The 17,442-nt window shown below is 43.6% G+C and overlaps 1 protein-coding gene across 3 annotated transcripts in view; it reads right to left on the reverse strand.

Moving 5' to 3' along the window:
* Positions 1–4,178: 4,178 nt before the first annotated feature.
* Positions 4,179–17,442, reverse strand: part of SQOR (sulfide quinone oxidoreductase) — a 71,494-nt gene continuing 58,230 nt past the window's right edge. For all 3 annotated transcript variants that reach the window (XM_054716258.1, XM_054716259.1, XM_008143102.3), the window contains exons 7-10: positions 13,259–13,442; positions 6,316–6,383; positions 5,853–6,031; positions 4,179–4,482 (exon numbers count right to left, since the gene is read on the reverse strand). In XM_054716258.1, the coding sequence (XP_054572233.1) occupies positions 4,425–4,482; positions 5,853–6,031; positions 6,316–6,383; positions 13,259–13,442 (489 nt within the window). In that variant the 3' untranslated portion in view covers positions 4,179–4,424. The remainder of the gene's footprint in view (positions 4,483–5,852; positions 6,032–6,315; positions 6,384–13,258; positions 13,443–17,442) is intronic.

The following is a 17,442-nucleotide window of genomic DNA, read 5'->3' on the forward strand; positions in this document are numbered from 1 at the left end:
CCCTGAGGTGGTCACAACTAGCCCATTCTGAAAGAAAGCTCTGTCCGTGGTCTTAGGGCACGAGGCAGGTATTCTGTTTTAAAATCAGACTGGAGTTACCCAGTGCACTAAAACAGAGGAGCTACTCTTAATGTTGGGTTACAAAGGCCCCCTTCCTCAAAAAGAATAATATTCCATTCCTTTGAGAATTCTATTCATGGGATTATTGTAGAATTTTCTGAGAAGAGCATCTAGTGCCAATTATATATCAATACCCTCCTAGGCACAGGACACACATTTGTTACATTAATTGATTGTCTTGACCAACACAAATGACCCATGCTCCTTGAGTGTTACTCACCAATTTCCTCCTCCTCCTCTCTACAACCAACCACTGGGGCTTCAATGCACATCTATCTATATGAAAGGCTAATATGCTAAGTGTCCCTCTGCCTGTCCAACCATTTGCTATGATATGCACTGACCACCAGGGGGCAGACACTCAGGGCAGGAGCTGCTGTGACGTGCACTGGCCATTTACAAAGAAACGGCTCCGTGGACCTGACACCGACAAAGCAACACTCAGCTTCCCACAAGTGGGATATAGGCCCCGCCACCACCCCGGAGCGACAGCCCACCAAATACCAGCTGACCCCATGGCACAAAATGCAGCCCACAGCCCAGCCCAGCCTGGAAACGGTTGCTGTGGGCGCCGCTTCAACATCCATTTCCTCTCCCTAGCGACTAGCCTTCTTGCAGTTTCTTCACCACAGGCACACAATTTGCTTTATAGCCAGGTGGAAATATTTACACTTTTACCAAATGTCTGTGAAGTGTTTTCCTGTGCTTCATCTCATTTGATCCTCACAGAAGTCCTGGAGTGGGTAGATAGGAGACTCGGTGGAATCCTATTTTCTTTTCATTAGCCGGAAAACGGAGATTTAGAAAGCTTAGAAACTTGACCCAACTGAAAAGAAGTAAGAAATAGTGGACCTTGAAAATGACTACAGGTTTCCTCACTGTGCAGAATATAGTCAAACACTGCTGCAGTTAAATATTTTTCCCTTTGTTCTCCCTGCATGATCTACAATAATAATCTGCTTCATTTTGATATTTACTGCTGTGTTGCTGACAATTACCAGAAAGAGAAGTTGGGGTGCTTCACTGGTCTGGAAAAAGTTTAGCTAAATCGGAAAGCAAGTCTAATTAAGCAAGTTTATTCTATATTCTAGTATATAAAAGGCTAAGTTGACTCGCACATGCACGATACATATAAAGCTCTTGCTGGTGCCAATCGAATGTGTGTGTTTCGATCTGTCATTGTTGATCGTGAATTTGGATGACACTTCTATTATAGAGAAAGGGTGAACAACGATATTAAAATATTTCTTCTAATTAATTTCCTTTCAATGTGCACAGATTTGTGCACTTGGCCACTAGTTAACTATAAAACACAAAACAATACTTACAGTGTGATCCTGTTGGTTTTCAGGAACTTTATGTGAAATATTAGGTCAGTAGAGAAAAAAAAAAACACCAAAATGGGATTACTTGTTATAAATGGGTGATGGATTTGGAGTAAACTTTATTCCTTTTATCTCTAATCTCTAAATTTTTTACAAACATTAGATATAAGAAATAAAAACACTACAAGTGTTCTTAATACACAAAACTCCTAAATTCAAAACCTTGAGTTCTCCCAGCTGACTTAAGCCTTTGCTTCCCTTCCTGCATCCCAGGGCCTCTAAGCTGCCACCCAGCTATTTTTATTACACCCACAACTCACCCAGGGCTGATGCCAGGGCAGGAATTTTAATTCCTGGAAAGATGCTCTAGAGACAAAGAGCAGGAGTGGAGAGGGATTTCCCAGTCAGCAGTCCCAGCTGGCATCATTTCTGGACTCTGAAGTCATCAGCGGATGAGTCAGGGCCCTCAAAGGGCACACCTGAAACCTCACCCATCCTGCAGCACACCTTTGGAGAAACCACCGCCCTTGTCCCTACCCTGGCCTCACACCCTCTTCCTGCTGCAGGATCCTAATGACTGGAGGCAGTCTCATGGAAGACCTCTCCCGTGGCCAATCCCATGTTCATGGTTAAGGGGATAAGATTTTGAAAGCCAAGATTTTTCTGATCTTCCCCAGCTCAGAGGAATGAAAGCTGGAGACCAATATACTGGCCAATAGTTGTCACTGCTCCCTCCAGCTTGGGCAATAAATTCTGCCCAATGTAATGTGAACCGAAAAGCAATTCCCAGATGGTTGGAGGATTATTCAGACACATGGTCATAAAAACAGATCCAGGAGGTTCCAGTTCACTCTGCAAGGGATTTCCAAGTGACCCAGCCTAGAGCTCAGCCCCTCCCAGAATCATAGCCCATCCCCTGAAATGCAGAAGCCGGCCTTGCCAGAACTGTTGTCCATAGCCAGGAAGAGCTGCGGGCTGGTGACTCCTGGGATCTCTGGTCACTGGAGGCGAACGGCCCCAGCTGTCCCAGTGAGTAGCCCGCCAGGAGCTCCGTAAAGGCACGGGGTTTCTTTGCCTGGATTCAGAGGACAGGGCAGAGTAGTCACAAGCCCCACGTGAAAGCACACAAGGTGACAAGCCCCTGGTTTGCAGCGCTTCTCTCCCATTCTGGGACTGGGTGGGGGTGGGAGGGGTGAGTGTGATCACTACAGTGATCATATAATCCATTGTCCCAATGAGGCATTCTGGAGCATGAAAGGACATGCTATTAATAGCTATGCCAGGATAAATGTTAAACAGGAAAACCCCAGACAAACCAGGATGTGTGGTGACCCCAGAAAACATCTTCCACTCCTGGAGCCAGGGTGGGGGTCTGCGGCTGGGGGGGGGGCCTGTTCTTTTCCAGAACATGTGCCACCGAAGAAAGTCTACTTTCCAAATGGAACCAGGGCCTCGTTCAGCAAGCTCCCCGGCATCGCAGGAAAAGAAGAGGAACCACGAAAATGTGGGCAGGGCCCTTCTCTGTCTGGTTCACCGCTGCACCTCCTGGGCCAAGAAAAGTGCTTGGCAGGTTGCAGGTGCTCGGTAAATATTTAAATGAATGAATGAATGAATGAATGAATGAATGAATGAATGCCTGAGCAGTTTCCAAAGTCACCTGAGCCCCAGGAAACCAGAGAGACTTGGCAATCTTAGGAAATATACAAGGGTTTGAACTCTAAATTGCTGTAAAAATCTAAGGCATTGCATAGACTGCTATGCATTTCCCTTTGGCAGAGTTTATAAATATGCAATGTACAAAGCTTTCAAATACCAGATGAACAGATAAACTTCTACAAATAAACTCATTAGAAACAATTTTTTTAAGCCACTGCTGAACTAAACTGGAACTATTTCCTGCCATATTTCTCATATGAACTTATTCAAAATTTTCAAGGCCCAAATTGGGACTGAATTAAGTAAATGCTTACCACACACATAAGAATTCCTCTAACCCCATCCTCACTGTGTGTGAGTTCTCTGGGAAGCAGGTGCCATGGCAGAATTACATTTGCAAGAGACTTCAGGGGGCGGGGGAGGGGGGGAGGGGGGGCGCAGGGCGGGGCGGATGTCTGCAGAGGCTAACGGAGAAAGCAGGGAGGGCTCTCACACCATGATTCAGCTGAGACGCCTGGGAAAAGTGGAGGGACCAGGAGCATCGCAGACCTGATACAGTTCTAAGAAAGTTTCAGCCAGGTTGATGGGGAATCCTAGAGCCAAAGTTGCCCAGTAGAGAAGTCCCGTATCCTACAGCACCTACAGAACTGGTATCCCACCGCATCCGTGGCTGGCTGGGAGAGGGTGTGGCCTCAGCACAAACACGGTGGTGCCGCAGAGGGGCGGGGGCTGCAGAGGGGCGGGGGCTGCAGAGGGGCGGGGGCTGCAGAGGGGCGGGGGCTGCAGAGGGGCGGTGGCCACAGAAGGGAGGTGGCAGAGCGCTGGGTCCACTCCACTGTGCTCCTGCAGCACGTGCTCAGGGCGGTCACACTGTTTAAACCTTCTCCCTGGAATAACCCTGGTTTCCTGTGAATCCAAACAGGCTCGGGTGAAATTACACCAGCTATCTGCTGAATACTCAGAGTCCATGACAAAAAAGCTATTCTACCACCACCATCTTTTCCTCCCAAGCGCTATGACTTTTCATTCCACTAATCCAGATTAAAAAAAAATTTTCATAGAATCTCAATGACAAGATTTTAGTTAAAAAATAGAAGTCTATTCCTTTATTTTAACATTTCCAAGGAACCAAGCTCATTCCGGGCAGCCTGGACAGTGGCTGTTGAGAGGGACTTGAAAGGGAGGCATTTAGTCCCCGTCACCCAGCATCCAGCACTAAACTCTTTACAGGGTTAGGTCTGGAGTTCTTCATGCTCCTCTTGGCCAGTCTGACTGTGATCCTGGTCCAGAAGCCGCCCAGAGATAGCAAGGGTTGAGCCATCCTTAACTCATGCCCAGGTGAAACAACTTCCGCAGGAAGGCCGGTCCTCCCCAGTAACCCCTGTAAGAAACGACATGGAAAAGATATTTGCATCAGAAAAGATGGGAGTGATCTCAGTCAGCAGGATGTTGAAAGGAAAGTCAGATAGCTCACAGACATGCTCATCAGCACATAAAGCAAGATTTGTCTTGTGAGGTAGAAAGATCCTGTGACTAGGAGGGGACATGCTTCGAGTTCTGGCTTCGACACTGACTTGCTATGTGAGCCTGGACATGCTCACTCAGTTCAGCAAACTTGCATGCAATCTCTACTTCAGGCAAACTGCAATCCTCTCTACTTTCATTTGCTTATAAATAAAGCATAGATCCAGGTTTCTCAACCTTAGCCCTACTGACACTATGAACCAGCTACTTCTTCGTTGTGGGGACTGTCCTGTGCATTGTAGGGTGTTTAGCAGCATCCCTGGCCTTTGCTCACGAGAAGCCAGTAGCATCCCCTCCAGCTGTGACAACCAAATATGTCTCCAGATATTGCCAAATGCCCCCTGAGGGGCAAAATCACTCTGGTTGAAAACCACTGGTATAAAAAGAAAACCATTAGTATAGATACCCTGACTTACCTATCTCATAGTAGTACAGGTCAAATGAGATTTTCATTGTTTGGAACTAAGAAAAAGAATTATTAAATGTTCTTACTCTATTTATGCACTACTATGCCTACTATGTGGCTGTCTTTTAATGTGTTACCTCATTAATCCCCATCCTCTGAGGCTACTTTCATTTGCAGATAAAAAAGTTAAACACAGGCCATCAGGAGGGATTGGGGGGATAAGAGATCAACCGAAGGACTTGTATGCATGCATATAAGCATAACCCATGGACACAGACAGTAGAGGGGTGAGGGCATGTGCTGGGGGGTGGGAACAGCTGGGGAGAGGTCAATGGGGGGAAAAAGGAGACATATGTAATACTTTAAACAATAAAGTTTTTTTTAAAAAAAGTTAAACACAGAGAGTTTAAACAACTTGCCCTAAGACACACAGCTAGTAAGTGACCAACGCAAAAACTACTTAACATGTAAAAAACGATTTGCCAAGATTTATTATTATTATTAACCCAGCAGTGAGAAAAAGCCAGAACATGAAAGAGCGAAGACTTGGTTGCTGCCAATAATGAAGAGAAGAGGCTGTGACCCCTGTGGGTGGTGGATATACTACTCGCTTTCCTCACCCAGGGCAGCCTCTCTCACACCAAGTGTGGCTGAGGATCCAGCATCCTTCGCAGGCTGCCATCACCATAAGACAGCACAGTAAGGGGGATCCCAGTGGCCAGTCCTGGGCTCCGGGTCATGATTTCTCCTTAAAACCATCGCCCTGCACAAGGGGGTGCGATAGGCTAAAAGACGTGCCTCTCCCCCAGCGATGCACTTACCTTAGCATCATATTCCAGTACAGAAAGGGCATCATGTCGGCCTTCATGAGGTACATGGAAAGTCTCTCTTTGCTCTGGTCAAAGGGGAAGGTCTCCACGGGCTGCAAGTTGTAGTTAAACTCCGCAAGAATCACTCGATTGTAGCTCGTCACCAGTGGACATGACGTGTAGCCATCATACTAAAATTGTACATGAAACTGAGTTGGAAAGTGGCTTTTTTCATGATGTTATATAGATACTTTAGAATTTATTCTTTACTCTGAGCAATTGCAAATTTTTTTCTTTTCTTTTTTTTTTTTTTTGTACCATGAAAAATGAAGATTATATAACAAAAAGTAGTACGAAAGGCAACAATTGCAATGGCTATATTAAAGAAACTAATTAAGAAAGTGCCAACATTGTAGGAAAACATTGTTTTCTCACAGAATGGAATTTGATAATTGAGACTCTGACTCTTACAAACCTTCTTCATTGGTTCTTTATTCTTCATGATCAGAGAAATTGTTCTGTCAAGGATTCCTGACTGGGCAGCTGTAAGAGAAATGGAAAAGTCAGAAAAATATAAGCATCTAGGTTTTTCATAAACCCTCATTTGCAGATAACTTTAACGTGAACCAGTTGAGAAGGCTCCATTCCCCATCCTTCTAAATTTTAACTAGAACACGATTCTTACTATTTGAAGTTCTGGATACCAGAATGGGTTCTTCAGTTCATCAAAGGCCCACATAAGTGCCTCCACAAGTTTGACACTGACGAGCCAGCTCTCTCTGACAGGAGGACTGGCAATTTCAAACAAAAGGACTATAAGGGAAACAACACCCCAACCCCACCGCCCTCCTCCTAGGGTTCAGTGGGTGTCCCTTGATCTGTGTGCCCCGTATCCCCTAGTCATCTGGGATGTCCCTGTGTCCCAGCCTACATTAATAGCCTAAGTATATCAATTAGGCAAAACAGTGAGCTTTCCTCTGTACTAGACTGCCCTGAGGTTGGACCAGATTAGATAGAAGATGATGATAGATAGATAGATAGATAGATAGATAGATAGATAGATAGAAGATAGATAGATGATAGATAGATAGATAGATAGATAGATAGATAGATAGATAGATAGATAGATAGATAGCCGTTTTTGTTTTCTGGTGGCAAGAATGGGAGGCTGCCTTTTTTATTATGAAAATTTTCCAACTCTGTCATTCTTGTTACATCTATCCCATCACACATGCCACTTTTCTTCCTGGAGCATTTTTAGAGCAAACATCATAGCAACTCACCCATAAATATTTCTGTGTATATCTTTGATAGATGAGGAGGTGTTTTGTTTTGTTTTTTTAACACAAACATAATAACATGCTTACACCAAAATTTCTAGTAATAATTCCTTAATATTATCTAATCCCAGAATAGTGTTCGGTTTTAAATTGGTGGTTGCCAGATGGGAGGGAGGTTGGAGGGCTGGGCAAAAAAGAAGGGATTAAGGAGTACAAAATGGCCCTAGCCGGTTTGGCTCAGTGGACAGAGTGTCGGCCTGTGGACCAAAAGATCCCGGGTTCGATTCTGGTCAAGGGCATGCACCTTAGTTGCAGGCTACTCACCAGCCTGGGCCCTGGTCGGGGCTTGTGCAGGAGGCAACCAATCGATGTGTTTCTCTCATATAGATGTTTCTCTCTCTTTCCCTCTCTCTTCCACTCTCCCTAAAAATCAATGGAAAAATATCTTCAGGTGAGGATTAACAAAACAAAACAAAATATGCCAGTTATAAAAATAGTCACAGGAATGTATACCATAGGGAATATAGTCAATAATATTGTAATGACTATATATGGTGTTAGATGGGTATTAGACTTATTGGGATGATCACTTCATAAGGAATATAAATGTATAATCACTATGTTTTACACCTGAAACTAACATAATATTGTATCTCAACTGTAATTGAAAATATATTTTTAAAAAGACTGCCCTTTTAAAAATACAAGTAGTTTGTGTCTCTAGAGATGGGAGATTGGATTGACTTCTGAGGAAAGATGGGTTATCTATCTACTGTAAAATGCTCATTAAAGTGATTATTTTGCAATCCCCAAAATCAGGGTCAGCAAATTTTTCTGTAAAGCAAAATTTTAGACCTTGTGGGCCAAGAGGCAAAACCAAAGCTATTATATAACATGAAAAAACAAAAATCTTTATTAACAAAATTCAAAATGTAAAAAAGTATAATAATAACTTCTTGTACTATAAGTCTACTAATGAGAAGAATGGAATTCTTTTCTTAAGAATAAGAGTCAGTGTTCCCTATCATCAAATTGATTATAAATGTTCATCTGTAGAAAACATCTTAGCCAACTGTATGAAACCAAGCAGCAAGCTGCATTTGGCCAGCAGGCTGTAGTTTGCTGATGCCCAAAAGAGCAATGAATTTTTTACTGGAATTTAAGGATCCAAAATATAATAAATAAATAACTCTGCTTAAAAATACTATCTTACTAATAAAAGCCTAAGTGGTCCTCACATCGTCATGCTGTGAAGCCCTCATGCCATCACAAGATGGCTGTAGGACTCCGGGACTCGAGGGAGTCGCCCCAAGGGTCTTTGGGACTCTGGGACTTAGGAGAGTCCTGCAGCCCCGCAGGGTGCCGGCTTTGATGCTGCCTCCCCACAGGAGCCAACACAGACTCTGACAGGAGGGAGGAGGGAACTGGATACCCGCACCCAGGACTTGGCAAATAGTGATATTAAAATATTTCTTCTACTTAATTCCCTTTCAATGTGCATGAATTCATGCACATTGCCACTAGTCTATAATAATAAAAGCATAATATGCTAATTAGACCGGACTGCTAAACATCCTTCCAGACGAAGCCGGGGCTGTGAGGGCCGAGGCCAGCCACTGCAGTTGCGAGGGCCGAGTCCCTTGAACGAATTTCATGCATCGAGCCTCTAGTTATAGATAGATAGATAGATAGATAGATATATAGACATATATACATATAGATATATAGATATACATATAGATATATATATGTATACTAGAGGCCCGATGCACAAAATTCCTGCAAGAGTAGGCCTTCCTTCCCTCGGCTGCTGGCACTGGCTTCCCTCCAGCTGCTAGAACCCGGGACCCAGGCTTCCCTCCAGCTACCGGCACCCAGGTTTCCCCTGGCTGCCAGCAGCCAGCCCCTCCCCCCGCCTGCACCCACCTTGGCCTGGTGCTGCCCGCCACCACCCCCTTTCCACCTCGATTGATCGCCCTGCCAACCGGTGGCCTGGGCCTCCCTCTGCGGGGCAATCGTGGGGCAATGGCGGGCCCCCCCAAAACCAATTGCATCGCACCTGCCTTGGCTGGCACCAGTGCGTGTCATGGCATGGTCATCCGGATGGTTGTTCTGCTGTTCAGCCCTTCAGTCAATTTGCATATTACGCTTTTATTATTATAGATATACACCAGCTATCTTTGTTGTGAGCCAGATAACATCTCTAAAGATCATATTTCCCCTTTGAAAAACTTTATTCCTCTGTGAGGGCCATGAAGAGTTTAGAATCTGTACTGAGAAAACCCGAAGAGGCCCCTGCAGCAGGACATCAAGGCCAACAGAAAAGGAGAGAAGAGGCCAGAGGGTGCCACCTGCGGAGAGGCTGGGCCCTTGGACCCAAGAAGCAGTCACACTGTCCAGGTTTAAGGTGCATGTGTGTGGAGGTGTATTGAGTTTGGGGGGCGGGGGGCTCCCCTGTATTATAATCCCTTTCTGTTACACCCAAGCCTTCAGTTAACTTTTGTTAAACGTCACATGCTGGTCTTGGCGGGGCTGTATGTAATTCATGGAGAATCCTGGGGCAGAGAGAAGCAGAGGAAGAGGCAGGAGCTGCAGGAAAGCCAGACTCCGTGTGGCAAGAGAGGGTCTCGCTCGCAATAGTACGATGGCCTGGACGGAGGTAAGACACCTGGCTGGTGGCAGGGAACGCCAGGGACAGATTTGTGGGACAAGTGTAAACATTGCTAAGAATTTATGTATTTTCAACACATAAATTCAGCAGCCTTACATTAAGAGGAATGTAAATTCAGAGGACTTGGGGAGGGGCAGAAATGCAGATCCACCTGGGGAAAGTCAAGACTATTGACACCAAAGAGAAGAGCAAATAGACTTTCACACAAGTGAAATGACAGAAAGACGAGCGTTCACTGCAGCACAGTTTAAGATAATATGGGTTGGAAACAATGCAAATACAAGTTGTGTGAACTTGTTAAATAAACCCTGGAGCAACCATACAATATAATACAGATTGTAAAAAAACATGTAAAAACAACGGGATGCCCTCCACGCAAACAGGGACATCTGTAATGCTTTTAACTATAAATAAATAAATAAATAAACAAATAAATAAATAAATAAATAAATAAATGTGGGGATGCTCTCTACATGGTCAGGGGGAATGTAGAGGCTCAGAAGATGGGGCAGGGCTAGAAGCAAGACTCCATTTAGAATTTTCATTTAATTGTATTTAATAGTATCTATTTGGAACATGGAATCAGACATGTTTTTTTGAAGAAAGTCAAAAGTTGGGTAATCTGGGTCTCACATGCAGCACAGGTATTTAATACATAAACTCAGCAGCCTTCCATTAAGAGAAATGTAAATTCAAAGTATGGCCCCAAAGTCTACCTATAAATCCCAAAGACAAAGAACCCAGGACGAGACAAATGAACATAATGGACTCCTGAGGCAGCACAGTGGGAGGCACACAACCTCCTGTGTGGAGGGTCCTGTGAAACTTTAACCTGAATCCCAATACAAGAAAAAACTAGGCAATTCTAAATTATGGCATATTCTACAGATTAACCATCCTGGACTCTTAAAAAATGCCAATGTCATAAAAGTTAAAAAAAAAATGTTAGAGGGTATGTTCTAGATTAAAGGAAACCAGAGACATGACAATCAATGTAGAGCAGGCGTCCTCAAACTACGGGCCACAGGCCACATGCGGGTGTTTTTGCCGTTTTGTTTTTTTACTTCAAAATAAGATATGTGCAGTGTGCATAGGAATTTGTTCATAGTTTTTTTTCAAACTATAGTCCGGCCCTCCAACAGTCCGAGGGACAGTGAACTGGCCCCCTGTTTAAAAAGTTTGAGGACCCCTGAGTAGTGTGTGGTCCTGGGGAAATCGGGCTCTTCAATGGGATCCAGAGAAAAGCATTCCAAGGACCCATGCAAGGGAGATCATGGTGTGACAAGATCTATTCAGGAAGGCTGCCCCTGGATTGCCCCTGAGTTCCCAATGTCCCATCTCCAACCATCTGGCCATGAAAAAAAGTCCAACCTTGTCTTTATCAAAGCCCAAACAAAGGCCAGTGTCCAGAGTTTCCATTTCATATTAAAGCTTAGTCCTTGGAAGCCAGAGAGGTTTGCCTGGGGCCCCAGTTAGGTACTAGACCCGCATGGTTGCACAAGCACACAGGGAAGAGAGAGAGAGAGAAGAGAGAGAGAGAGAGAGAGAGAGAGAGAGAGAGAGAGAGAAAGAGAGAGAGAGAGAGAAATATCTTTGTTCCCCTGGGCTTGAAAGACCAGGAGTTTTTCTAAATAACCAATCAACTTCCCAAGCTTTTGCAGGCTTTTGATGGGTCCACCCCCTGACCAATGCTCCCTTTCCCAGGCCTCTGTGGTCAGGCACTTCCCCCTGCGCCATTTTGACTTCTACTGCACATGTGCTTACCTCCCCAGCACCACCCCCCCCCCCCCCCCCCGCCAATTCTGTAGGTGGGGGAGTTCATCCTTGTCCAGGTAACGCTGTGGACCCCTGGAGTGTGTGTGAAGCTGTAGCTTCCTGGTGTAGCCAACAGGCTCAGTATCTAATTCCCTTTGCTTCCCTTCCCTTTATTAACCTCTGCTAACAGTCCTTGACTGGTTCATGCATTTAAGAGAGGACTGGGCCATAGAAACATTATTAGGAAAACTGGAGAAATTCAAACTGGATTGTATATGAGATGATTTTCTAATAGAATGTTCCATTTCTTGGATATGATGATGATCTTGGGGAGATAGAGGAGAAAGTCCTTTTTCTTAGGAGATGCAAGTTGAATTATTTGAGGGTAAAGTATTAAGAAGTCAAAAGTCACTTTCTAATAACTCAGCAAAAAAAATGTACATAGAGCGATAAAGCAAATGCCATATAACATTAGTAGTCAGTTAATACCTGAAGAATATATGGGTATTCACTGTACTTTCAAATGTTTCATAGGTTTGAGATTTTTAAAATAAAATGTTGGGGGGGGGGGGATGACTATTAATAGTGGAAAAGAGCCCTAGCCGGTTTGGCTCAGTGGAGCTCGGCCTGTGGATCGAAGGATCCTAGGTTCGATTCCGGAGCCTCAGTTGCAGGCTCCTCCCCGGTCCAGACCCTGGTTGAGGCACATGCAGGAGGCAACTAGTCTGTGTTTCTCTCACATTGATATTTCTCTCTGTCTTTCCCTCTCTCTTCCACTCTCTCTAAAGGTAGGGGAGGCCGGGGGAAGGTCAATGGGGGGAAAAAGGAGACATATGTACTACTATTTGTAATACTTTAAACAATAAAATAAAATGTTTTAAAAAATCAATGGAAAAATACCTTTGGGTGAGAATTACAAAACAAAACAAAAGTGGAAAAGATATTCAGAAGGTTTCCTTGAAAGTCCTTCTTGGGTTGAAGTAGTCAGCGAAAGTAACACAACATGAGCTGCAGGTGTACAATTCACACAAAACACTGCCATTCCCATCAGCAGAGAGGTCTGTGCTTTACAGCATCCACAGAGGACAGTTCCTGTCTATGGAGGACAGAATGTACAAAGCAATTCTCCCCATCACTGCTAGTGCAGAACATCGAGGTGAAGAATTTAGTTTTCCAGGCGGAGACCTTAATGGTGTACCAATCAGGGCACGCTCCACTGTGTTTGTCTTAACAGGACAATTTTCTGGTCTGCAAGCATTCATTGACTTGCATGTATTTTCTGGGGAAGCAAATGCTTCTCTAAGTTTACGGTATTTCAGGCAGAAGAAAAATAGCCAACCTGCCTGGTGTCACAGACTGAGAAGGTCAGGGATGAGCGTGTGGCACTAGGAGGAGTAACAGGATTCCTGAGAGCTGGAAAAGTGGGGACCTCTCTCTAATGCACTCTCCCCTGAAAACAACCTCTCTGACCTAGAAAAGGCAGAAGAGGTCATGCGACTCTGATACAAAGCCCTCAACACATTCCTTCTTCTTTACACAATACTAAGTTCATCAACATGATTCTGTGTCAGGGAAGTCAAAGTCATTTTCAACCCAGAAAAGTTTCCTCGTTATTAGTGGAATGCTATTTGTGCCAAATTATTGTTTCAGTTACCATGGTGCCTTGGGGTGACTTCATTCGAAGGGGGAAGAAACTCTGCACGTTACCTTACCTACGGCAGCGGCGGTCTTCGATGTAGGAAGGTTGGTGCAGTCCCCGATCCCAAACACATTTGAGTACTTCTTGTGCTGCAGAGTTTCTTTATCCACATCCACCCAGCCAGCAGCATCAACCAAAGGGCTCTTCTTGAGGACATCAGGTGCGCTCATTGGTGGTGTAACATGAAGCATTTCGTACTACAAAAAAAGAAGAGCATCCAAATTTGTGTTTTTTCCATATATCTACAGCCCCACAAGCTCTGCCCCCGCCTCCCTCACCCATACAGCTGCACTGAGTATTATACAAGTAGTGCTTATACTAATCTACACCTTCTCCAGGATCTTACAGGCGCCTTTGGAGTCTGGTGATAAAATAACTAACCACGCTCTTGGTTGACACTGTCTCCCCATAGAGTCCACAGGATTCCTCTGGCAGCACGCCTGGAGGAATCCAAGATACTGGAGGGAACCTCACTAACGTTCTGAAAGAACCCATTGATGTTTCTCCTGTCACTGAAACGAAAACAAAGGGGCTGGCACATTTCAGTTGCTCTCTCCCTGACTGTCATCTACTGACTTGTAAAGTCTGGGACTGCCAAGAGGTACTCGGAGTCCTTGAAACTTGTCAAGGCTGTTTTAGGAGCTGATAAGTGAGTGGCATTCCCAAATATGGGTCAACCCTCAAAATAAAGGAAGCAGTCAAAACACCATTTTAAAATGAAATAAAGGTTGGTAAGAATATTGCCTGGCAACTTGGAGGAAAGAGGGGTCTGATTCAGTATTGAGTTTACTGAACAGTGTAGAAGGCAGGGTGGATTCCCGCCCCTCCCCTCCCCCGCAAATACCTGTCAAGATTACCCTTGGCAATGGTGCACTGGCCCCTTTTTTGTTTTTTTATGTTCTATTCCTCTACTTTTTGTAGTTCATCCTTTTTATTCTTTTAATTGAGTTTTAATAAATTCCATCTAGAAATTCTAAATTGATTCAAATGTTCACAAAACATTTTATTAAGGTAAAAACTTTAGCATTTTAAGACAATTCCAACCTTGTGAGAGTTAATAGCCCCTAGTTCCCCTAAGGAGGTTCATCAGGACTTGTCAGTCATGGATGACACTAGAAGCCCTGTATTTATTCTCAATTTCAGACAATTATAAGCTCAGTTAACCCCAAGGAAGAAGGAGTGCTGCAAAACGCACAGTGCTGCTCTGCAGGGTAATCTGGGGTGGCTTTTTAGGGACGTGGGCCCCTGAGGCTGGGTCTGTTAATGAATGTGGAGACTGAACACATCTGAGGGATAATGGAGGGAATGGTCAACAACCATCATCCACCAAATCATTAAGGCCATGTCTGCATTGCAGTGCTTCAGTTAACTACAACCACTTTTTTAAGCTGGCTTAAATCTTATGAATTCCAGATATCTTTCTAGAAGTTCAATATTTTTACAAAATCATTGTAAAGGCATGACTATTTACTTGAACTAATTAATATCCTGTGCAAAAGAAATAGTAGACAAAATAAAAATAGACCATCTTCTTACAACATACACAAGAATAAACTCAAAATGGATTAAAGACTTAAATGTTAGACTCAAAACTATAAAAATCCTAGAAGAAATATAGACAGCAAAATATCAGATATTTCTTGTAGCAATATTTTTTCTTATATTTCCTCAGGCAAGGGAAACAAAAGAAAAAATAAACAACTGGGACTACATCAAACTAAAAAGTTTTTGCACAGCAAAGGAAACCACCAGCAAATTGAAAATACAACCCACTTAATGAGAGAATATATTCATCCATGATACATCTAATAAGGGGTTAATATCCAAAATTTATAAAAAACTTATACAACTCAACACTAAAAAACAAAAAATCTAATTAAAAAATTGGCAATGGACCTGAATAGACACTTCTCCGAAGGGGACATGCAGATGGCCAATAGACATATGAAGAGATGCTTAACCTCACGAATCATCAGAGAGATGCAAATTAAAACCACAATGAGATATCACCTCACACCTGTCAGAATGGCTACTATCAATAAATTAACAAGTGTTTGTTGAGGAAGTGGAGAAAAGGGAACCCTCATGTACTGTTGATGAAAATGCAGATTAGTGCAGCCACCGTGAAAAGCAGTATGTAGTTACCTCAAAAAATTAAAAATGGAATGCCTTATGACCCAGTGATTCCACTTCTGGGAATATATCTGAAGAAACCCAAAACACTAATTTGAAAGAATATATGCACCTCTATGTTCATTGCAGCATTATTTAAAATATGGAAAAAAATTAAGTATCCATCAATAGCCAAGATATGGAAAAAATTTAAGTATCCATCAATAGACAAATGGATAAAGAAGATGTGGTACAGAGAGAAACCAAGATGGCGGCATAGGTAAACACCTAAACTGATGCCTCACACAACAATATCAAAACTACAACTAAAAGACAAAACGGACACCATCCAGAACCACAGGAAAGCTGGCTGAGTAGAAATTCTACAACTAGAAGGAAAGAGGAAAGCACATTGAGACTCAGAGGAGCTGCAAAAGGCTAAGGTATGGAGACGCGCGTGCACGTGGAGAGGACGGGCAGCTGAGTACATGGGCGGCTGAGTGCGCGGCTGGCTTTCTAAAGCGGGAGGGAGACGGAAGCTCCCAACTGTGCTGAACTCCAGTTCCGGGCGAGTTTCTGGGAACCCAGACTCATTTGGGGAGAAACTGGACTGGCTGGCAGTGGGCGAAACTTGAGGGCGATTTTCTCTCAGAGGTGCTTGCAGCGATTACCGAGAGACACTGAGAACCAGGGGCCTCATAGGGCAGGGCTGACAGGAAGCCAAGGCTGTCTGCTATGCCCTAAGACTCCACCCCATCCAAGCTGAGCACAGAGGCTTTTGCAATTTTGCAAGTCTTGTCTCATAAGGGTGTCTCCAGCACAGAAGTTCTCCCAGCATAGACACAGCTGATCCTCACAGCCAATTGGCCTGGAGGTCAATTCCTCCCAGTGATACCAACAACAATCAAGACTTAACTACAACAAGGCTGTGCACACAGTCCACAAAGGGGTGCACCAAGAGTGTCCACCTCAGGTAACTGGGGGAGGCTGAGCCACTGGGCCCTATAGGACACCTACCATACAAAGCTACTCTACCAACTCAGGGAAGCAGCGAAAATGCGGTGACAAAGAAACAGATCACAAATGAAAGAAATGGAGGAAAGCAAATGACTGGATATAGAGTTCAAAACCAGAGTTATAAGGTTTTTCAAGAATTTCCTAGAAAAAGCCGATAAATTTAGCCAGACCCTCGAGAATATGAAAAAGGACCAACTAGAAATTAAGCATACACTGACTGAAATAAAAAATATTATACAGAGACCTAACAGCAGACTAGAGGACCACAAGAATCAAGTCAAAGATTTGAAATACAAAGAAGCAAAAAACACTCAACGGGAAAAGCAAAAAGAAAAAAGAATCCAAAAATATGAAGATGTGTAAGGAGCCTCTGGGACATCCTCAAGCGTACCAACATCCGAATTATGGGGGTGCCCGAAGAAGAGAGAGAGCAAGATATTGAAAACCTATTTGAAGAAATAATGACAGAAAACTTCCAGGAAGCGCACAGAACCCCAAATAAAAGGAATCCAAAGAGGACCACACAAAGACACATCATAATTAAAATTCCAAGAGCAAAAGACAAAGAGAGAATATTAAAAGCAGCAAGAGAAAAACAATTAATTACCTACAAGGGAGCACCCATACGATTGTCAGCTGATTTCTCAACAGAAACTATGCAGGCCAGACAGGAGTGGCAAGAAATATTCAAAGTGATGAATAGCAAGAACCTACAACCAAGATTACTCTACCCAGCAAAGCTATCATTCAGAATTGAAGGTCAGATAAAGAGCTTCACATATAAGAAAAAGTTAAAGGAGTTCATCACTGCCAAACCAGTATTATATGAAATGCTGAAAGGTATTCTTTAAGAAGAGGAAGAAGAAGAAAAAGGTAAAGATAAAAATTATGAACAACAAATACATATCTATCAACAAGGGAATCTAAAAATCAAGTGAATAAAAAATCTGATGAACAGAATAAACTGGTGAATATAATAGAATCAGGGGCATAGAAAGGGAGTGGACTGACAATTCTCGGCGGGGAAAGGGGTGTGGGGGATGCGGGAAGAGACTGGACAAAAATCGT

The sequence above is a fragment of the Eptesicus fuscus genome, chromosome 5 (genome assembly GCF_027574615.1).
Source record: "Eptesicus fuscus isolate TK198812 chromosome 5, DD_ASM_mEF_20220401, whole genome shotgun sequence".
NCBI lineage: Eukaryota > Metazoa > Chordata > Mammalia > Chiroptera > Vespertilionidae > Eptesicus > Eptesicus fuscus.